The following is a 24,028-nucleotide window of genomic DNA, read 5'->3' as shown; positions in this document are numbered from 1 at the left end:
TACCATCATTAAGTGTCATCAAGATAAGGTAGGTGTGTGCGTGTGTGTGTGATTTGGTATTTGGGGTGGTGGTCATTAGTGGTTGTGCGTGATTGTTAAAGAGATTTTATTTTGGATTGTTCAAAATTCAAACTTCAATCGGTGGTGATATTTATACTCGTTAATTATCCACTTAAATGAATGATTTAGTAACAAAAGGGCATGCATCCGTTGAGTGCTTCTTTCCCTAGTTCATCTTAGTTGTTGAAATACCCTTTTGTCTCCACTGATTGAATACTACTTGATGGGTCTTTAGCTCAAATTGGTAGAGCACTTGGAACATGAACATGTTCCAAGGGGATGGTGGTTCGAATCCACTAAAACCCTTTTTATTCAAATGTTCATAGCATAATCACTTATGACATTAATCCACACAAGAACCCAATTTTTACTGGCATCTTTGAAATTTGACGTATTTTTATAATTACTTTGGTTATGTTAATGAGATATTTTAATTTATGCTAAGGTTGGTAAGAGAGAAAATGATTTTTCAAGTATATTTTGATATAATTTATAAGAAAATGACATTATTGTAATTAAAATCAAATTTTAAAGAACAGGTTTTACCAAATACCCTTTCTGTTCTGAACACGTTCTTGAGACCGTTACCAAACGGTCATTTTCGATCATAGAACGCTGTTTCAGACCAAAAACGCCAAAGAATGTTTCTGATCAAGAACAGGAGTTCTTTGTTCAGACCGTTACCAACCATAGCCTAAGTAAACTTGGTCTTGACATGACTCATTACCTATTATTCCTACCTCAAAAGAAGATCCAAGGGGAAACTTCTAACATGAACTTCCCACAGATGATAAAACCAAGAAGGGTAATTAGAGAGAGTTTCATCTCCGTTTCATCTTTATCCAGGTAACCTACATTGATAAATAACTCCAAAAAAGGTCAAGCAAATACAGCATTAATTCCTCCTTCATTGTCATAGTCATGGTCACTGGAGTTTTTGTTGGTGGATTAACCAGTCTTTTCAAATCATAATAGTCAACTACAAAGCTGCAATGCATTCAATCTCAATCTTTGCATTCATGGGCAATGCTGCAACCTGGTATGTTGCACGAGCTGGTGCAGGTGATGGGAAATCTGCATCACAAAATTACTCAGGAAGGTCAAGTTATCATCTTAGATATGTTGAGCTTATGCATTCTTATCACTGTTATAACTAAGATAAGAGAAGAATAAAGTTCTATACCTTTCTCAAGCATGGGTAATGGTGAGGAGGGAGAGATGTCAGAAAAGAATATTATCAGTTCTTACAAAATTTATGTCGATAGTGCAGGAGTCTATTCTGAACAGCATAGAAGAAATCACACTGCTGATTCTAAAAATCCTCAGATTACTCTCCATGCCAGTATTGGAATTGCTCTATTACAATCTTAGAAGTACATTCCTTTTCTTCGCCACCCCAACCATTGAAATATGATCATCTAACAGTAAGCATGCAAAGCTCGCCCCATTTTCATATTGCATACCCTATTGCAACTCTCTCCTACTGAAGCTCCTCACCAACCAAAAGAAAAGTTCTCCAGGCATCTATACTCTAATTAGATATAAATAAATCAATTTTTTTTCTTTCTTTCTAGGAAGATATAGAGGGATTTGAACCTAGGCCTGGTGGGATGACATCCCACAGGCTTTACCAGCATTGGACCTCATAATGCAGAGTAAAAAATTGTGAGAAATAAGCAATACAGTTTGGTCAACTGCAGGATCCAGCATTAAACCTGTAAGGCTCACTCTCAAACTTCCATTTTGATAAAAGATTCCTTCTACACTTTCTTTGTTTCTTGGGGGGGAGGGGTAAGGAGAGAAAAAAAAGGAGAGTCACTTCGAATTCAGTAGGACTTACATTTACCATAGATCTCATTCACTCTCTTGAAATCTTGCAAGTCCGCCAACCTGTAGCAGAAACAGTTCAAAGAAAACTATCAGCTTAAAGAGTATTTTTCAACTAGATTTTATATTCTCAGATGCTATCTTCTCAGGTGTTAATGTATCACAATCATGGAGGAAATGAAAAGTTCATACAAAATTGTTGTCTTAACAACTGAAGAATAACTAGCACCACTAGCTTTCAGTATTTCCCCCATATTCTTGAGAACCTGCAAAATTCCCAACCCATCAAACTGCAAGATAGCAATTCACAAGGGAGTTCAGGGTTGGGGAAGCCATGAACACCAAGACACACAGAATATAAACCTTATGAAAAAGAAATGGCTAATAAGGTTTAACATAAATAACAGGTAAGGGTTTCATATTACATATCAAGTGGGCATGGTAACTCAAAAGAACCTGGAGAGATAAATGCCCTCAAGAGAGAGAGAGAGAGAGAGATCCATGCAAGGTTATGATCTACATGGAATGTGTTGAGCCAATGGCCCACTGTCAAGTTCCAAGAGGACTAAGTTTCTCTACCACATTAAAATTTGAAGAAATTAAAGAGTTGTTATTTGTTTGGTAAAAACTGCAATACATTGTAAGGATAGGGCTGCTGTGAAGGGCACACATGCCTTAACTTGAAGGACCGCATTTTCCAAGTCATCACTATACACATAAATGAAAAACCTAGTCACTGCATGTTCCTTCCAGCTTGTAATATAGATGGTTATGTATAAAATTGAAGAAATCCATCACATCTTCATGGTTTTCCATTGAAGAAATTCATCATCACGAAACTGCACATAGAGTAAGTAGAAAACTGTTTGAAGTTGAACACTTTATTTCTTGGGGGCTAAGCATTTTGGCTTTCCAATCAGGTACCCCATTTATTCAGGGGATCAGCAACTCAGAACCATGTATCATACCAAACATTAAATGTTAGCGCAGATCCTGACCTTAAAACACATAGCATATAAACTTAACAATTAGGAGAATCTCCCTCTCCCCCCTATTTTGTCTTATGGGATCAGTCGAACGTGATTTCTACCAACTATTAAGTGCATGTTACAAATCACATCTAGTTACCTGCTCTGTCTGCTCCTCCACACCATCTGAGATGAATTTCCCAGTCTGCATTTGAGTTCCAAAAAGCATTCATTAGCACAGTAACAGATGCAGAAACAAAAAGGACTTGTAGATTTATAATGCAATTAAGCAAAAATAGAGACTAAGTGCGATTGGAAACCTCTGGAACAAGACCCAGACAACCAGACACAAAGATCATATTATTGGCTCTGATAGCCTGAGAGTATGGTCCCAATGCTGCAGGTGCCTTTTCTGTTTGAACAGCCTCCTTTAAACCTTAAAATAAAAGCAATCAAGACAAACATGGTCTATCAGACTTCACATATACGGCCACACCAGTTATTGAGGTATCAGCCTCATTAGCAGCAGAGTAATTAAGAAGCAAATTAAAACAAAGCTGTTAGAAAATGTAGTCAGCCACAGGGATAGCAGGGGATTCAAGATCCAGTTCTATTCCAGTTAAGGTTATTTTAATCCAAGGATAGGGTTGTGTAGACTTATCCTTGAAGTTCGAGTCCAATTCATAGACTATAATCCAGATTCCAGCTTCCATAAGCCCATATACCAGTACCACCACCTGTAGAATTTAATATTCTTATCTCAATTGTGTTCCCAGTCAATTGAAGACTATTTGATCAGTTGTTTGGTGTGTAGTAGTAAAAGCCCAATTTGGTTCTTTTGAATTGAGTTTTAGATAAGACTATAAGAGTGGGAATTGAATAGTGCCAGCAAGGTCTGCAAGCATCAGTTCACAAATTGTTCAGTTAGTTCAAATTTCTTTTGAGCTGTTCTAGTTTGCTTGTACTCCTTTCCTGGTTTTCAGTTTAGAAATCCTGCGTCTAATTTGCTCATATATTTCAACCAAAAGGGGGGAAATACACCATCAATTGAAAATTCAAAGAAAACAAATGAGACAGATAATGGAGAACCATTAGTAACTAAAGAGAAATGGTAATTTTGTGACTATCATCCACTTCATGCAGCTAATAAGATGTAGGGCATTAACATAATGGATGAGAAAATCAAGATTTTGTGGTAGAATATGTATCTTATGCCACAAATATTAAATCATTTTACCCTACTGATCGAAACAATCAGCAACGCACCCACCAATAAACACACATTTTAGCCATCAAAGAAACCTAGGTCAACCAGTCCTACTTACAGAAAGAGTGTCACAGATGATAGGGAGAACCAATGCAGTTCTGAAATAATCCACCCACTTCCCCCCCCCCCCCCAAACTCCTCAGACACTAGGATTAAAACTCTGGCATAAAATTTCCCATTTTAGTCTTCCGAGTTCCGAGCTAGACCAGACAACTTCAGTTTCAGACACATTTAGAAATCAAGTCGCAGTTCGCCTCACGCCCAAACCCCAAAGTCTCGGATAACATCGATTCAAGCACTCAGCGTTTCTAAATTCCGGTAAACGATAGAATACTACATTCACAAATACCACCCCACATTTCCGAACCAACACCTTTGATCTCACATTAACAAAAAATAAAACCCTATACACGATTGGGGAAGAGATGAGCAAAAAATATACAGGATTGAACGCAGGGAACATAAAAAAACAAAAAACAAAACTCACTAGCATTACTAGAAATGCTCAAGCAAGCAAAGGGTCGCTGCGATCGCGAGGAAGATGAAGAGCGCCACAAGCTGGCGCCCGCAAGAAAACCGCAGCCTATGCCTATGGCGAGTGGAGCCTGAGTTCGCATTGCCCGCAGCTCTACCGCCGCCGCCGGCAGTGACATAGATCCGGCGGCGCTCCACGCCATTCCTTTTTACTCTTTACTTTTGTCTTCTCACACTCGATGGTTCCAGATGCGAAGAGAAAGACAAGTCGCTCGTGACTCCTGTCCTCACAACTCAGAAGTCGCAAGAGCTCTTAACTGTTCTCCGAGTCCAAATCTCCGAGACTTGCGTTGTGATAGAGTAGGACTCGTGGTGCCCTAGTAGACTGTGTATACGGATCCAAAACCAATAATTTGGAATCTTTAGTAGACAGAAATTGGAAATTATCTGATATGACTTCGTTTTTCTTGTACAATATCACGGCCATCACTATCAATATCCGAACCTTTGTATCGGATCAACCGTATAATCCCTCTTTACCAGGACAATTTTTGACCATGGATTGTGGTTAGTTGATCTGGTCAAGCCATGCCATTAGAATATTGGATGTATAAAGACTCTATCGATCCACCATTTGCTAGATTGAGATTTGATGCTATGCTTTGGCTTTCCTTTATATTTACTAGGGGTGTCAATTTTGGATTGGAACTGGTAATTGGACCGGAACCGTCCTGCTAGGAATTGGAACCGATCCACCCAATAGTTTATTGGTCCGGATTTGGTCTTACTGATAGGTTATTGGTCTAAATCTGGTTTGATCCCAGAAACCGTTAAGGAACCGTTAGAACCGGAAGATATGACCAAGGCTGGATTATCATCTAATAAAATCTGACAAATGATGTCATACAAAAGAAAAACAATTTCAAAAGTTGTGTTTTTGGTATTATCTCCACTCATACCTAACAACTACAATGTATAGATTATTATTTCAATAAAAATCTTTATTCACGAACCACCAAATTGGTGATGACAGATGGCAAATTATTATAATAGTTTGCTATTTCTAAACTCTCTCTCCTCTCTCTCTCTCTCTCTCTCTCTCTCTCTACATAAACAAAGTCTAAATATGAGGAATTATGTGTGATGAGTCCACATTCTCACCAACCAATCAGGGGCCTCCGCATGTCCAAATCCAATAAGGAAGACTGGTTCAGGACAAGAACCCAAAAATGAAGAACCAAATAAGGATTTGACCCAACCTAGCATGGGCACCTCGGGCACGGATCATGGGCGCAGACCCGGACTTGGGCATGACGTCCCCGGCACATGTCGTGCCCACACACGTCAACTCCAAGCACAAGCTCCCTCGGATCGCCATCAACAAGACAACGTCGCCAAGGACTCTAGGCCATCGTCTATCGAGTCACGTGGAGTGAACGAACTCATACACCATGAACTCCATCTACCACGTAGATGAGTCTATCTATCAAGATTACTAAGGCCACTCAGACACTACGTCCCACAGGAAGGCAACTTCCAAAGACACCACATCTCTAAAGAAGGCAACTACCTAGTCTATAGGGGTGTCAACTGGTCGGGCTCGGTCGGGCCTAGCCGGGCCTCACAGTGCTTAAAGCCTGCACCGTGACCGCCCGTTTAAGTCTTCGGTGTGGGCCGAGTTGGGCTTGGTCGGGTTAGGTCGGGCTTCGGGCTATAATCGGGCTATTGTAATAGGGCCATAACCAGGTTTTAACCGGGCTGTGGGCATGTTTAACTCTAAACGGGCCTTAACCGGGTTGTGGGCATGCTTAACTCAAACTGAGACTTGAAATCTATGTCCATTATCAATCTTTCTACACCTCCAAATAAAATTTTACAACCCTTGTTAGCTCAAGTAATACCAACCTGAAATGGGTTGGCTTAAAAAATTTAAAGCGAAGAATGTTAGAACAGCAAAACCTTTTTTCCTAATCTGTGAAATAAAGTCTAAGCAACTAAATTCAAAATGCCATTGGTTTTTCTTCTGGAGTGGTATGAATTAGCAAAATAGTGGCATAGTTGTTAATAAAATTATCTTTGGCTTCTTTGGCTGGATTCAATAATTTAGAGCAAATCATCCCATATGTGCATATACACACCCATAAAAGACACAAAGATGCAGGAAAGGTGAGGAGAATTCCTTATTCCTATTTTTTCCATTAAACCCCATTCAAAGTCATACTCTACTATTCTTTCGCCTTTTACTAGTCAGTCTCAAGCCATGCATTCGGTTGACACCCCTATGCTTGAGGTTTCAAAACCAGCAAAGAGGTCGGGCTAGACTTGGTCAGGCAAGGTCGGGGTAGCATTCGGTCAGTTCGATCGAGGGCCCGACGGGCTAGAACCCCGCACCAGGACTGCCCGATTACTAAACATATCGGGCTTAAGCCTAACAAGTTTAGTAAATGGGCCGGGCCGGGCCGGGCTTTAGCCGGGCGGGGTCGGTCTGTTCTGCTAGGTCGGGCCTGGAATTGACACCCCTACTAGTCTACCAAGGACACTACATCTCCCGGGAAGACAACTACCTAGTCTATCAAGGACACTACATGTGTCAGGAAGACAACCAATCAGGATAACCCCTACTACTCAGGGACTCTATCACCTACGGCAAACACTCTACATCAACTGGGACTCTCCAAGCCACTAGAGACTACTATAAAATGCAAGGTACACAGCCCCATCGGGGGACATCTTAACTCATCTTGAATACTACTATTCATCTATTTGCTCAGAGAGATCTAACTTAGGCATTGGAGAGTCCTAGGCCAGAACCACATCGGTTCTCCTTTGTCACCCAGGGTCTTTTACAGGTTACGACACTCGAAGGACGGCTGAGAGATTCTTGACGCAACAAATTGGCGCCGTCTGTGGGAACGACGCTAGCCATAGTATCTACTAGCTTGTTTCCATACTTGTTCAACCATGGCACGCAAGAAGACCATTCCCTCCACCAACAATGCCCCGAGGGAGGGAAATGAATCACCTCCTCCAGAGAGCTCACGTCGCAGAGCCACTGACCATGTCTCTCAGGAGAGGGAGATCCTAGAGAACCAGCAGGTTGGGGGAGTCAACCTCAACCCCGAAGCAGCCATTGAAGCCCCCGTGGAGTTAGTACCTGATCCTAATGCACCAGCCACTTTGGTCAGATCAACGACTTGCAGCGTCAGATCCTCGACGACCGACGACTCTTTCGCCAATACCTGAGGCAGAAAGCGGTGACCCACCGTCGCAGACAAGAGCAAAGCCCCAGGAGATCACCTCCCAGGGGTGACAAGTCCGAGAGGCACACTAGGCAGCAGGGAGAACTCTCCCAACATCCAAGGAGAATGGCAAACCTCCCAGCACGGTCGAACCGGGGGAGAACACCATCACACCGATCCGTGGTACCTAACCCTGAAGGGTCCATTCAGAGGTCGGTGTTTGATGGTCGACTAGAAGGAAGTCATGTACCAGAGCGAAGCCAGACTTACCGTGAAGCAAGCCCCTCGCGGTCAAGACAAGATTCATCACGACGCGACCCTTCACCATCTCGCCAATAGTCGAGACGGGAGGGAACTTCCAGGAGAGGACGTGAACGAGCTCGTAGTAAACGGCCAGTCAGACATGAAGGACAAACAAGGGATGAAGATCTAGACAAGAGACTTCGAGAGTTGGACGAAAAGCTGAAAGGGTTGAAGAAGCAGACCAAGGGTGAGACACACTCGATCCCTAGACAACACCCCTTCTCAGAAGAGATCATGTCAGCCTCACTGCCATCCAGGTTCAGGTTACCTACCTTTGAACTATACAGTGGTACCACCGACCCTAATGACCACATCAACTACTTCAATGGCATGATGACACTATATGGTGGATCGGATGTGGTGTCCTGTCGAGCATTCCCTGCATCTCTCAAGGGTACGGCGACCTCATGATTTTCCAGACTACGACCACGGTCGATCGAATTGTTTGTAGAGCTATGTGAACAGTTCATGACCCGCTTCTAGAGCAGCATCAAACAGAAGAAGACCACGGTCAATTTGCTGAACGTGATCCAAAACCCTAGGGAGTCCCTCAGGGAGTATGTCAGCAAGTTCACCAAGGAATCCTTGGAAGTCAGAGACTTGGATGACCAGACCCAGCATGCCGCCCTAGCAGGGGGCATCAGAGACATGGAACTAATCAAGGACTTGGCACACCATGAGACCAAGACCATTAAAGAGCTCCTGGAGCAATGTAATGAGTTTGCCAACATGGTCGAAATAGTGCAGTCACGGATGAAGGCCACTGAAGGCAAGACCCAAGACAACAAGAGGTCAGCACCAGATGATCGTAGGGAGAATAAAAGATCAAGGACTGAACGACGACAGGAGAAAGGCGATCACCCATCGGGAAGAAGTGATCGTCGATCAGAGAGAGGTGAGAGGGCAAGCAGCCCAGAGTTCACACCCCTCAATACCACCAGATCACAGACCCTCATGCAAATCCAAGACCGTGACCTAGTCAAATGGCCACGACCCATGCTGGCAGGACCTGAGAAGCGCAACCCTAACAAGTACTGCCTCTTCCACAAGGACTATGGGCATGACACAGAGGAATGCTATCAACTGAAGAGAGAGATAGAAAGCCCTGTGAGAGCAGGGAGCCTGAACAAATACGTGAAGGGGAGATGTGATGGCCGTTCGGGCCAAGGAGATCGAGGACGTGACTAAGAAAGAGAATCAAGGAGGAAAGAAAGGAGAGCGGACCAAGATAGAGAAAGAGACCGCTCTGACGAGAGAAGAGATGCAGCAGAGCCAAGTGGCACCAAGGGAGTCCCCATCCTCACCATACTTGGAGGACCGGGGCAAGAGTCTACCAGAAAGGCCAAAGCCCATGCCAGGTTCGTGGGAGTAGCAGATAAGCCAAGCAAGATGGCGATGACCGAGATGGTGGTCTCCTTCTCGGATGATGACTTGGAAGGTATGAGCTTTCCACATGAGGACGCCCTGGTAGTATAGGTGGAGATAGCCAACCGACCCATACACAGGGTGCTGATAGATACAGGGGCATCCGTGGATGTACTCTCACTGGAAGCCTACCGCAAGTTCGGATTCGGAGACGATCAACTCAAGCCAGAGCCCACCTACCTCCATGGATTCTCGGGCGCCACATCCTCCATTAGAGGTACCATAGAGCTGCCTGTCACCTTTGGAGAGCACCCTCGATAGGTAACCATCATGGTGAACTTCATGGTCGTCAGGTCCGTGGTGTGGTTCAATGGCCTCCTAGGGCGACCTTCCCTGATAGCCCTTAGAGGTGCGGTGTCTCCACTCCACCTGAAGATGAAATTTCCCACTGACAACAGAGTGGGTGAAATCCAAGGTGATCAGAAGAAAGTCAGAGAATGCTATGCCAGCTTTGTGAAGAAGAACAATGGCAACACTCGAGGAATGACACTGTGCATGGAGAACCTGGTCAGCGACCAGAGAGATGAGCTAACAGAGAAGAGAGGAAGACAGGTGGAGGACCTCATCCCCTAGCCACTTAGCGAAGATGACCCTTCCAAGGTCGTACAGATGGGCTCACTACTGAGCAACAAGCAGAAAGAAGAAGTACCTCCTCCAGACTAACATGGATGTCTTCGCATGGTCAACTACAGACATGCCCGGCGTTCCAAGATCCATAGCAGAGCACAAACTGCATGTAGACCCAACCAGGAAACCCGTCCAACAAAAGAGAAGAAATTTTACCCTCGATCGACAAACAGCCATTAAAGAAGAGGTCGAGAAGTTGAGCCGAGCAGGGTTCATTAGAGAAGAAAAGTTCCCTACCTGACTCGTAAACATGGTCATGGTACCCAAGCCTAACGGGAAGTGGAGGATGTGCGTTGACTACACTAACTTGAATAAGGCATGCCCCAAAGATGAGTACCCACTACCCAGGATCGATCTGCTGATTGACGCTACTGCAGGACATGAGATGCTAAGTTTGGACTCCTACTTCGGTTACAACTAGATCCTCATACATGAGGATGATGAGTCTTACACCACCTTCCGAACTGACAAGGAGAATTACTACTACCGTGTCATGCCGTTCGGACTGAAGAATGCAGGGGCCACCTACCAGAGGATGGTCAACAAGATGTTTGAGGAACAAATTGGGTGTAACATGGAGGTATACGTGGATGACATGATCATGAAAAGCGTCCAAGCTCATCAACACCTCGTCAACCTGGAAGAGGTATTCGTCGTACTGAGAAGGAACCAAATGAAACTCAACCCTGCGAAATGTGCTTTTGGGGTGACATCCAAAAAATTCCTAGGGTTCATGGTCTCAGTACGGGGATTAGAAGCCAACCCATCCAAGATCAAGGCCATCCAAGAGATGGCATCACCTTGGACAGTCAGAGAAGTACAGAGGTTGAATGAAAGGATCGCCGCCCTATCAAGGTTCGTGTCACGGCCCAGAGACAAGTGTCTACCATTCTTCAAGACGCTGAAGAACCTCCAAAGACCTAAAGAATTTGCATGGACGGAGGAGTGCCAGAAAGTGTTTGAAGAATTGAAGGTATACCTGGAGGACCCACCATTGCTTGAGCGCCTAGAGCCCAATGAAGAATTACAGATTTACCTGGCAGCGACCCCCGTCGTAGTGAGTGCAGTGCTGCTAAAAGAAGAGGACAACATACAGAGACCCATCTACTATATGAGTTATGTCTTAATTGATGTAGAAACCAGGTACACAAGAATAGAGAAGGTAGCATATGCGCTGGTAATCGCGGCAAGGAAGCTTAGACCATACTTCCAAGCCCATACCATCACAGTCCTCACCAACCTACCACTGAAGAAGGTGTTGCACAAGCTTGACATCTCCGGGCAGTTGATCGCCTGGGCGGTTGAGTTGAGTGAGCACGACATCAGGTTTCAACCCAAGATGGCCATCAAAGGCCAAGCCCTGGCGGACTTTGTAGCCAAGTGCACTCTGCCTGAGAACGGGACAGAAACGCGAGAACCAGAGGAGTAGGATCGAGGATCGTGGGAGATGTTCGTGGATGGTTCGAGTAATGCAACGGGGAGCGGAGCTGGTTTCATGCTTACTAGCCCCGAAGGATTTCGAATACAATATGCTCTCTGGTTCGCCTTCCCAGCATCTAACAATGAAGCAAAGTACGAAGCACTGTTGGCTGGACTCCAGGTGGCCAAAGACATCCAAGTCACACATCTATTCATCCAGAGTGACTCCCAGCTTATAGTGAACCAAGTGAACGGAGAGTATAAGGCGAAGGATGAGCGCATGGCATCATACCTAGCACATGCTCAAGAATTGATCAGGCAGTTCGTGAAGTTTGAGATGTTTCGAGTACCCAAGATCGAGAATGCTACTACAGATGCACTATCTAGGCTAGCCAACGATGAACTCAAGAACCTAGCCAGTGCAGTGTACGTGGAAATATTGCATGAACCGGCATACCTGGAGAAGCTGGTCAATGAGATCGAGGAAGGGCCTAGCTGGATGGACCCTATTCTTGACTACTTGTAGAACGATGTCTTACCTGAAGACAAGATCGAGGCAAGGAAGGTAAGGATGAGAGCTACAAAGTACACCATCCTGGACAGAGTGCTATACAAGAGGGAGCCACAGCACCACTACTTCGGTGCCTAGGACCCAAGGGAGCATAATACACCCTGGTAGAGGTACATGAGGGGATCTGCAGAAGCCACATGGGAGGAAGAGCCTTAGCATACAAAATCCTCTGATAGGGACTCTATTGGCCAAGAATGTAAGAGGAAGCCATCCAGTATGTCAAAGCCTATGAGCAATGTCAATTGTTCACCCCAGTACCCCATCTACCTGTCACCAAGCTGACATCAATCCTCAACCCCATACCCTTTGCCATGTGGGGGGTGGACATCTTTGGGGACTTCATGGCAGCGTCAGGTAACCACAAGTACCTGGTGCTCTCCATCGACTACTTCACCAAGTGGGTGGAAGCCAAGCCACTAGCAAAAATTATAGAAAATGAAATGGAGAAGTTCGTCCGGGAAGACATCATATACAAGTTCGGGGTACCAAAGATCATAGTCTCAGACAATGGAAAGCAGTTCAATAACCCCAAGTTCAGAACCTTCTGCCAAAGCTACAACATTGACTATCGGCCTGTTTTGATAGCCTACCCACAAGCCAATGGTCAGGTGGAGGTCACCAATAGAGCCCTAATGGACGGAATAAAGAAACGACTAGAAGAGGCCAAAGGGAAGTGGGTTGAGGAATTACTAAGTGTCCTGTGGGCATACCACACCATAGTAAGGGCACCCACAAGAGAAAGCCCATTCCACTTGGTATATGGCACAGAAGCCCTGGCACCAGTAGAGGTCCTCGCCATGACCCACAGAGTACTACACTTCAATGAAAGAACTTACACAGATGGATTGCGAGCGAACCTAGACTTCCTGGATGAGGTGCGTGAGAAAGCACTGTTGAGGAACGTAGCCTACCAACAGCGAACAGCCAAGTACTACAATGTCAGGGTATGTGAACGGTTATTCCATCAGGGGGACCTAGTCCTAAGGAGGGCAAGTGCATCACAACCAAGGAAAGAAGGGAAGCTATCAGCAAATTGGGAAGGACCCTATATAGTTTTCAAGCAGATACGCCCAGGGACATACCGCTTGAAAACTCTGAGGGCCAAGAAGCTAGACCACACCTGGAACTCAGAACACCTGAAGAAGTATTACCAGTAGAAGCAAAAGCACCATCGACAGTAGCAGTCAAGTAGCAGCAATAGTGGTAGTAGTAGCAGTAGCAGTAGACGACATCACTGTTTCAAGGACAATTTGAAAATTTTCATTCAAAATAAAGAGGTGTTTCGGGAATACTTGTCTTCTTCTACCACTCAATCGAATCACTACCACTACACTAAGGCATTATGCCACCACTGAGGCTTTATGCCTAAGGCGTTATGCCACCATCGAGGCTTTATGCCTAAGACGTTATGCCACCACTGAGGCTTTATGCCTAAGCGTTATGCCACCATCGAGGCTTTATGCCTAAGGTGTTATGCCACCACTGAGGCTTTATACCTAAGGCATTATGCCACCATCAAGGCTTTATGCCTAAGGCGTTATGCCACCACTGAGGTGTTATGCCACCACTGAGGCTTTCTGTCTAAGGCGTTATGGCACCACCGAGGATTTATGCCTAAAGCGTTATGCCACCACCGAGGCCTTATGCCTAAGACATTATGCCACCACTGAGGCTTTATGCCTAAGGTGTTATGCCACCGAGGCGTCATACCTAAGGCGTTATGCCACCAAGGCAGTATGCCACCAAGATCCGTGGACCATCGAGATAAGACATCCCTATGGACCGCTAACTACATGGGGTTACACAGATATGAGAACCATTGAAGCAACAAGGATCAAATGCATATCATATCATCATCACTAGAAGTCAAGTACATACAAAAGGCAAAAAGCAAGCATCCCAATCCAAAAGTTCTCATCCAAAAAGTTATCATCCAATAAGTCAACATCCAGAAAGAACATCTATAAAATCATGGGGCATCCAATGGAGGAGCAGCCACTGATCCAGAAGGAGACATCATATCAGCATCAGCAGGAGGAGCAGCACTCTCTTCTGATGCGACCGTACCCTCCTCAGTCATCATAGTGCCATCCTCAGGGGGGACACGAACCACTACAGCAGTCTCGGATAGTAGTGTGGTAACCTCTGGGAACCCCGAGAAATCATAATCAGGGGTCCTCTCTAGGATGCGAACTACCAAGTCCCTGATGCCTCCATTGTATATCTCTTGGTTGTACTGATGAAAGTACATAGTGATCTCAAGAGACTGCTGGTATGCCGCTATTGCCTGCTCCCCAGCCTCAGACAACTCCACCTCATGCCTCTGCCTCTGCCTCAAAGCGCGAAGCTCCTCCTCCAAGGCCTGGACTCTAGAAGAACTCTGAGCCGCTGCGATGGTAGCTACCTAGAGCTCCTCCGACACCCTTCGCTCACGTGCTACAGCCTCCTCGTGAGCAGCCCTAAGCCCCTGGACCTCCCTCTCCACGTTCTACAGTGCATACTTTATCTGAAGCTCACGAAAAGCATGACCCTCTAGTCGAAGCAAAGCCTCAGTAGCATGGTACTGGACCTACAAGCAACAGGGCAGACAATAAGCATCCCAAGTATAAGAGAAGCAATAACATAAAGAGAATGAGAAGAATAACTCACAGAAGCCATGTCCTGATAGAGACTCTATAAGAGCGTGGCGTCACTGATCCCCAGGAGGGCTGAATGCTCTACGGGAAGCCTACCCAGGTCCAACCACTCTTGACTCATAGCACAAGTGGCCAAGGTCACTCCCTCCAGAAGATCCCACGCCAACACCAAAGGAGAAGAGGTCGACGAATCAGCGGCAGTGCCAGCAGGAGCAGAGGCCGCCCCTTTCCCCTTAGAAGGGGGTGGAGTAGTGCACCCAGGAGTGGAAGCAGGAGGAGACGTCCTTGAAAGAATAACACGTGGCCCCGTCCTCACCGAGCTGGGGGATCAGGACCCCCCTTCCTCTTGGTCCCAGTGACCGCAGGAGGAGAAGAAGAAGCTAGGGGTACCACACTAGAAGAAACACCCCCAACAGCAGTAGCCTGAGCGATCTTCTTCTGCAGGTTGGAGCAGAAGAGGCTAAGATCTGGTCTGATGTCCACTGCACCACAACATCCCATCAGAGGCACAAGGCAGGTTCAAACAGGAATACATAGAAGGAAAGTACATAAGCAAATATCAAAATCAAGTATCTTACCAGGACTCAACTTCCAAAGACACAAGAAAGCCTCAGAATCCAACTGATGGACATTGAACGGGTCGCATCCTTGACATCGCTGGAGGGAGTCACGCTCGAAGTCGCTTAACTCAAGAGGGCGGTTGACCCTCTTGACATCAATAACCTCCCAGGTAGACCGCAAGGCACATTGGGGGACCATGGCAAAAAAGAAGCGATCCCTCCAATACTTCACCGTACTGGTGATCCCCACAAGAGGATCTAGCACGGTAAGAGATCCCCTAGGGAGACGACGGGCGAAGTGGTAACACCCCCCTCCCCCTTCTTCAATACGTAGAAGTAAGAGAACAATGGAATAGTGGCAGCACGCCCCATCCTGGCAAAGAACACATAGAAGCCCAGTATGACCCGCCAAGAATTGGGTAATACCTGCCCAAGGGTAAGACACCAATGCTCCAACACTAGCTCTACAAAGCGGGAGATAGGAAAATGAAGACCATGGATGAAGAAAATGCGGTAAAGACAGACCTCATCAGCTCGATGGGAATAGGCACAGTCGTCAGGCCCTGGGACACAGAGCACAACCTTAGAGGGTATATGGAACTGTCGACGAATAGATGCCAGGTCAGAAGAAGTCAAGATGCTAGCCATATGCGCCAATTTACTCCTAGGGTCGCCAACAGAAGTAGAAGCATGGGGGGCCCTACGACCCCTATTAGGAGCAGAGCTGCCAGAAACCTCCTCCTCCCCATCGCTACCAACAGGGGAGGGCAGAGGGGAAGTATCCGTGGGGGAAGACGACCTCGAAGAAGACTCCTCAATAGATCCAACCATGACCATAGTCGGACCAGAGTCGTCGGATGAAGACATGAACAAACAAGGAAGCCAATGGGTTACTTACTCAGAATGAAGACCTCGCAAAGCCAAGCAATCGAGGCAAGAGAAAGGAGATAACCTGCAACCACCAATGCGGAACCGATCAATAAAAAATAAAAAAAATAAAAAAAAGGAAGAAGAAGATGGTGAAGCAGAAATAGCACGCGCAAGATAAATCCAAACCAAAAGGGGGCGCGAACCTCGGGGCATTGACCAAAGGGATGCAGATTGAGCGGGCATCAATCGAAAGGGCGCAGACCAAGTTGGACGTCGACCATAGTTGGGCGCAGACCGAAGCAGGCATCGATCGAAAGGGCGTAGACCTAGCAGGCGTCGATCGAAAGGGCGCGGACCGAGTTGGGCATCGACAAAAGGGGCTCAGACCGAGCAGGCGCAGACCAAAATGGAAGCGGACCAAGCAGGCGTCAACCAAAAGGGCGCAGATCGGTCTGGGCGCAGATCGCTAAAAAGTTAACCACGGACATGAAACCCCTAAAAATGTCATAGTTGACTGAACAAGAATGACTAGAGCGCACAAGCAGCGTGGGAGCACACACCTAGGAAGATGCAAGGTACAAGCAAGGCCATGGGCACCGCACCAAGCAAGCCACGGTAGGTAAGGATGATGTCTAAGAGTAGTCGATCAAAGTCAAGTGCACCCCATTAGGGCATAAGATCAAACATATATGGGGCATAATGAAGAGACACAAAATCCAGAACTCAAGTAAAAAGTGGAAGATGAAAAAGCAAAAAGGAGAAAAAGTTAGAAAGAGAGAGAGAGAGGGTGAAAAGCAAAAAGTGAAAAGTGAAATGAAGGCAAGAGTACATATATCTACAAGAAGGAGAAAAAGACAAAAAAGATGGGAGAGGAGAGGTTTGAACCCACAACCTCTCCCTCACCACACAACTCACAAGCAGATCCTCAAACAATAAATTATTCGCCGTGAACCCCTCAATTGATACAAGAATGTAGAGGTTACTCTCTTGAGCACACTATTCTAAGAGAGTGGGGGGCAAATGATGAGCCCAAATTCTCACCAACCAATCAGGGGCCGCCATATGTCCAAATCCAATAAGGAAGACCGATTCAGGATAAGAACCCAAAAATGAAGAACCAAGTAAGGATTTGACCCAACCCAGCATGGGCACCTCGGGCGCGGATTGTGGGCGCAGACCCCAACTTGGGCATTAAGTCCCTGGCACACGTCGTGCCCACACATGTAAACTCCAAGCACAAGCTCCCTCAGATCGCCATCAACAAGACAACATCGCCAAGGACTCTAGGCCACCGCCTATTGAGTCACGTGGAGTGAATGGACTCATACACCATGAACTCCATCTACCAGGTAGATGAGTCTATCCATCAAGATTACTAAGGCCACTCGGACACTACGTCCCATAGGAAGGCAACTTCCAAAGATACCATGTCTCTAAGGAAGGCAACTACCTAGTCTACCAAGGACACTACATCTCCCGGGAAGACAACTACCTAGTCTATCAAGGACACTACATCTCTCAGGAAAACAACCAATCAGGATAAGCCCTGCTACTCAGGGACTCTATCACTTACGGCAAATACTCTACGTCAACTGGGACTCTCCACACCACCAGAGACTACTATAAAATGCAAGGTACACAGCCCCATCGGGGGACATCTTAACTCATCTTGAATATTACTATTCATCTATTTGCTCAGAGAGATCTAACTTAGGTATCGGAGAGTCCTAGGCCGGAACCACATCGGTTCTCCTTTGTCACCCAGGGTCTTTTGTAGGTTACGGTACTCGAAGGACCGCTGAGCGATTTCTTGACGCAACAATGTGAAAGTTGTAAACAATAGAATTAGCTCAAGTCTAACATATCTGTTCGCATGAGATGATAATATATACATTGACACATTGGAACGTCTACCATTTTTCTAGAGCAACTCCTATTATTCTTGTTTTGGGCTCTACATTATAATAATGTTTGGACCCGCTTAGGACTCAAAATCGGACCACCTATTATGTCTTAGACACCTCATGGTTGATACATTAGGTTCTCCCTTCCCCTCAGTGAGGGGGGGGTTGAGGATGTTTACACCAGTATGCGCCCAGACACATAGGAGTGTGCAAAATGACCATTCTGCCGTCCTTAAATACCCAACCCATCTGTCTAGGCAGGCTACACTACGGCACAGAGAACATCAACTCTATAATAAGAGTTTGAATATCAAGCTTGTATTTTATATCTTCCATCAAGGTTCATCAAGTCTTGTTAGTCATTTTCTATACCAAGTCTTTCGTCAAGATCTTTTCTATATTCTTAGGGTCAAGTTTCAATTTTTTTCCAAGTATCTAGATTCATCAAGTTTGTAATTGAGTCTCTATATCAAAAGTCTTTATATTAAATTCATGATTTAATATCAAGTTTTCAAGTTCATATTATTGTTTGAATCATTAAGACCACAACAGAAGATTAGATCTCCTCCAAAAAATATAATCGAGAGCCTGGTTATGCACATAAAACACTGCATTTATTTTATCAAAGTGTCTTGTATTTTGATTATTGAGCATATTCACGGTTTATCCTGGATAATTTCACTGGTATCAGAGCATGATATTTTAACTGATGATCGTGGTATCAGAGCATGATATTTCACTAGTATCAGAGCATGATATTCTAACCAATGACTGTAAGAACAATGTATGACAATCTACTGTCCCCGACAGGGGGGATTATTCTCTTGCGAATCGGATCTCGCCGATAAACCCTAAAATAGGATCCTCCTAAGAGGATAAATGGGTAATATTGGAGCCACCACCTAGAAAGAGTTTAGGACCCATAAATGTATTGGGTATATTCTATAACCCTAATATATGTTCTAATATGAGTCTATAGATTAAGGACTCAGGCTGTGGTGGGCCCCACTGTTTTAAATTTTTTTTTTTCTAAATAAAAAAATATATATAGCAATCTTGAGATGGAGAAACACGTCGTTCCATTTGAGATGATCAAATTGAAAACCTTTAGTGAATCTGAATTCAATACATGGAAATGGAAGACTTAGTTTGGTCTAAAATATTTAAATGTGTTCTATATTGTAATGAGTACTTTCAAAAACTGCATTGATATTGAGGAATCTCAATGGGTTAGTGATAAAGACTTTTGCAAAGATTATTTGTTGAATTGCTTGTCAGATAGGTTTGCAGAAACTTACAGTAAATTTGAAACTACAAAGGAGATCTGGGATACTTTAGACTCCCAATTTAAGGAGGAGGAACTATCCAAAACTCACTTGGTGGATAAGTTCATGGACTTCAAATTTTAGGAAGACAATGCAATCCTCCTTCAAGTAACTAATCTAGAGAATTTACAGTCTAAATTAAACCTAGAAAAAAATATCTGTTTGTGATGCATTCCTAGTTGGTGCTATTATTTTTAAGTTACCTTTGACTTGGCATTCTTTTAAAACTTAGATGTATAAAAAGGAAGTACAAGTGAGGCTGGATGATCTCAAGCGATTCATTAGAATCGAAGATGAGAATAGGGCTAGGAATAACTTAGAGATGGTTAAACAACAATAGTCAGCTGCTAATATGGTTACACATCCCAAGAAATTTCCTAAGAAATTCAAGTCACCTAAAAGTGAACCAAAGCAGTTGGAGGCCAAAAAGACTATTTTCAAAAAGAAGGGCAAGTGCCACAACTGTAGTAAGTGGGGTTACTATGCAACTGAATGTAGAGTCCCTAAAAAGTGGGATGCTGACACACCAAAGAAGGAAGTCTACATGATGGTGGATAAAACTGAGCCTACCAATTTTGTTGTTATGACTGGAAAGGATGAGGCCATATCTTCTTTAGATTGGTGGCTGGATTCTGGAGCAACCTATCATGTGTGCAACAACAGGAATTTGCTAATTATGAAAGTCAAAGTAGCAGAGACGATTACAGTTGCCAATGGAGCGTCAGTGGAGGTGACTCAGAAAGGAACTACAGATCTGATCTTATCATCAGGTAAGACTTTAATTTTGAAAGATATTAAAATAGTTTCTATTTTTGGAAAGAATTTAATTTAATTTAGCCTATTATGTGATGCTGGCATGTGTGTTTCTTTTCATGGTGGTAGAGTAACTTTGTCTGTTAACTTTCATTAATTTGGTTGTACTTTTTAGTCAATGGCATGTATAGATTAAGTTTAGCAAATAAGGCAATTAATCAAGTTAGTTCAAATTTGCTTGATTCTAAAACATTACATTGTAGATTAGGACATGTGAATTATAGAAAATTGCTCAAACTAGCTAAAACTCATAATTTACCATTAAACACTTTGATTAAATTTGACATATGTGAAGTGTGTGCTCAAACCAAAATTACTAGAAAATCATTCCATTCAATTTTTAGGAGTACATAACTTCTTGAATTAACACATTCTGACATTTATGATTTTAAAAGTTTCACTACCACAGGTGGTCAGAAGTATTTAATTAATTTTATAGATGATTTTTCTAAGTATTGTCATATTTATCTGTTAAAATTGAAAGATGAAGCTTATGAAAAATTTAAAAATTTCAAAAATCGAGTAGAAAATTAGTTGAACTTAAAAATTAAAAGACTTAGAAGTGATAGAGGAGAGGAATATAGATTTTCAGAATTCAAGGACTTTTCTGCCTCTCAAGGTATAATACTTGAAACTACTACTCCTTACTCGCCTCAATCAAATAGCATAGTTGAACGTAAGAAAAGGAGGTTGAGAAATGTTAAACTCTATGTTATTGACAGCTGGCATACCTGCTTGTTATTGGGGAGAAGTAATGTTGACTGCCAATCACATTCTAAATAGGTTACCACACTCTAAGTTGACTTCTACTCTTTATGAAATTTGGCATAACCATCCTTGTAGATTTGACACTCTTAAAACTTGGGGCTGTATAACTTATTAAGGATACAAGACCCTAGGAGACCTAGGGTGAAAATTAGAACCAACACTTATGTGTATCTAGGATGTGCAGAAGACAGTACTGCAGATCAATTTTTGGATCTCTCAATCAATAAAGTAACAGAATCTAGGCATGTTGTGTTTTTTGAGGATAAATTTCTCAAAGATAAAGGCATGACCTTACCAGGTTTGACAGGAGTGGTTACAGAATCACCTTTGAAATCTGAACCAATTATTTCTGACACTACTCCTACAATGCTCCTGAATCAGAGTCTAGACGAGTTTCTACTAGGGATCAAGTACCTAAGAATTTTGGTGAGGATTTTGTGACCTACCATTTAGAGGCTGATCCATTCAACTTTAAGAAAGCGATGAGATCTAGGGACTCACTATTATGAAAAGAAACCATTGATGAAGAAATGAACTCTTTAATATATGATAAGACCTGGCAGCTCGTTGATTTGCCTAAAGGGGCTAAAATAATAGACTGTAAATGGGTTTTTACTAGCTAAAGTCTATACTTAAGTTAGTGGGATAGATTATTTTGATATCTACTCACCGGTCTGTCACTTGACTAGGATAAGGATTCTTCTTGCTTTGGCACTATTGAGCACTATGATGTGTATCAAATGAATATGAAAACGGCTTTCCTTAATGGAGACCTAATGGAGAAAATCTCATGAACCAATTTGAAGAGTTTGTCATTGAAGGTTCTGAAAAGAAAGTTTGTAAGTTGAACAAATCTCTATATAGTCTTAAACAAGCACCTAGATTGTGGCATGAAAAGTTTGACAGAATAGTAAAGAGCTTTGGTAACTCAGATAAATGCATTTACTTTCGATTTGTGTCAAACAAGGTTATGATTATTTGCTTATATGTAGACGACATGTTGATTCTTAGTTATGATCATTCTGTAGTAAGTGACATTAAAGCAACCTTATTCAAAGAATTTGACATGAAAGATCTTGGTGTAGTAGACACCATTTTTTGTATGAAAGTAAGTTTTGATAGACAATGGATCACTCTTAGCCAAACTCATTACATTAAGAAACTACTTTTTAAATGGGATATAGTGATTGCAAATCGATTGAGACACCTTATGACTATAACAAATAGCTGAAACCTAATACAGATGAAACTGTGAATCAATTGGATTATTCTAAACTGATTGATAATCTCATGTATGCAATGAGTTGTATTAGGCTAGGCATAACCTTTACAGTAGGCATGTTGAATCGATTCACTAGTAATCCTGACAAAGAGCATTGGGATGGTCTGATGAGGCTCATGAGATACCTTAAGGGTACTCTAAGGCATGCCTTACACTATACTGAACATCCTCCAATTTTGGAAGGATATTCTGATGCATTGTGGTGCTCAGATTTAGGAGAGAGTAAATCTACCAGTGGATATGTCTTTACACTGGGTGGAGCAGTTGTTGCATGAAAATCTAAGAGACAGACTTGTATTGCTCTGTCACCTATACGAAACTTGTTGCTCTAGCTTCTGCAGGAGATGAAGCAAAGTGGATCAAAGATCCAATTATAGATATTTCATTGAGAAGTTTGAAGTGAAACTCTCTATCTATATTCTGTGATAATTAAGCTACAAAAACGATAGTTAATAACTCACTCTTTAATGAAAAGATGAGGCATATCAGGCTAAAACAAGTCATGCTGAATTATCTGATAGAACACGAAATCATCACTTTGATCGATGTACAATAGAAAGATAATATGGCAGATACCCTTACAAAGGTACTGAACAAAGATCTAGCATTCAAAACTGCGGGGAAAATAAAATTAAAGACCCTTTAGACAGGTCTTAATCTAATCCTATATTATTTTGAATTATTCAAATCTCATCTAGCAATAATAAGCATTTATGATAATTTACATATTTCAAATAATTTGGTAAGATTACTAAGTATGGAGGTTTGTGAAACCATTTCGAATCAGATGGTATAGTAAATTTTTGTATGTCGTTTTCTTACTTTATTATTCCACAAAGAAATATGAGAATTGTTTTGATATGTTTCGTTGATATTATGCTTGTCTTTCAGTCCTTCATAGTATGATGTGTCATTCCAAACTTGATGATACAATATCTGTGATTGCTATGATGATTATAATATTTTTAAAGGAAACATGATATGGTTCTTCTGAAAGAGACTATATAGGATCTTGTTCTTGTACAGAAACTTAATGATAATGCTTATTGTTGAATTTTGATTCATTTTTAACTAGTTTATGAATTGTACTAAGTTCTTCTTGTTGAACTAGATACTCTTATATCTTTATGCAAATGATTGAATTCATTTTTCTTATGAAATTCATATTTGATAAATTATAGAGGATGACGAAGATGAAGAAAAACGTTTAAATCTGGATCTCGATAATGATAACTTAATTAATAAGTAAAGTCATTAAGGATTTTCAGGATCTTTTTGTTTTTAATTCACTTGCATGTGAAACTTCTTGTTGTTTGGGTTTAGATTCGATCTAAAACTCAAAGGTTTTATTTCTTGAAGTTTACTTTATGATCCATTTAAGTTTTAAACATTTTGTTTATTTGATTCAATATTTCGTTTGAACAATGTTTATCTATTCTTAGTGCTGACTATATGTAGAACATAGGAGGAGATTGTTGGGTATATTCTATAACCCTAATATATGTTCTAATACAAGTCTACTAGAATAAGGACCCAGGCTGTGGTAGACCCCACTAGATAGAGCCTATCTAACCTAAAACCCTAGTCTTTCCTATAAACACTAGCTGGAGGCAGCAACTTGCAGTATTCCAAACTTGATATATAGGGTGTATTACTTTAAGCAACCTTGTGCTTAAACCCAAAACCCTAA

General features: G+C 42.9%; 1 protein-coding gene across 1 annotated transcript; it reads right to left on the bottom strand.

The window, feature by feature from the left end:
* Positions 1-828: 828 nt before the first annotated feature.
* LOC122641647 (reactive Intermediate Deaminase A, chloroplastic-like) lies at positions 829-4,808 on the bottom strand. The gene is made up of 6 exons (XM_043834933.1): positions 4,610-4,808; positions 3,176-3,291; positions 3,016-3,060; positions 2,080-2,153; positions 1,901-1,950; positions 829-1,134 (listed from the first exon to the last, which is right to left on the bottom strand). Exons 1-6 carry the CDS (start codon positions 4,797-4,799, stop codon positions 1,040-1,042), a joined length of 570 nt encoding a protein of 189 aa, XP_043690868.1. The 5' UTR covers positions 4,800-4,808; the 3' UTR covers positions 829-1,039.
* Positions 4,809-24,028: the final 19,220 nt, after the last annotated feature.

Source organism: Telopea speciosissima, chromosome 10 (genome assembly GCF_018873765.1).
Source record: "Telopea speciosissima isolate NSW1024214 ecotype Mountain lineage chromosome 10, Tspe_v1, whole genome shotgun sequence".
Lineage (NCBI taxonomy): Eukaryota > Viridiplantae > Streptophyta > Magnoliopsida > Proteales > Proteaceae > Telopea > Telopea speciosissima.
Note: the sequence above shows the minus strand (reverse complement) of the source record. Positions and strands in the feature narration are given on the sequence as shown.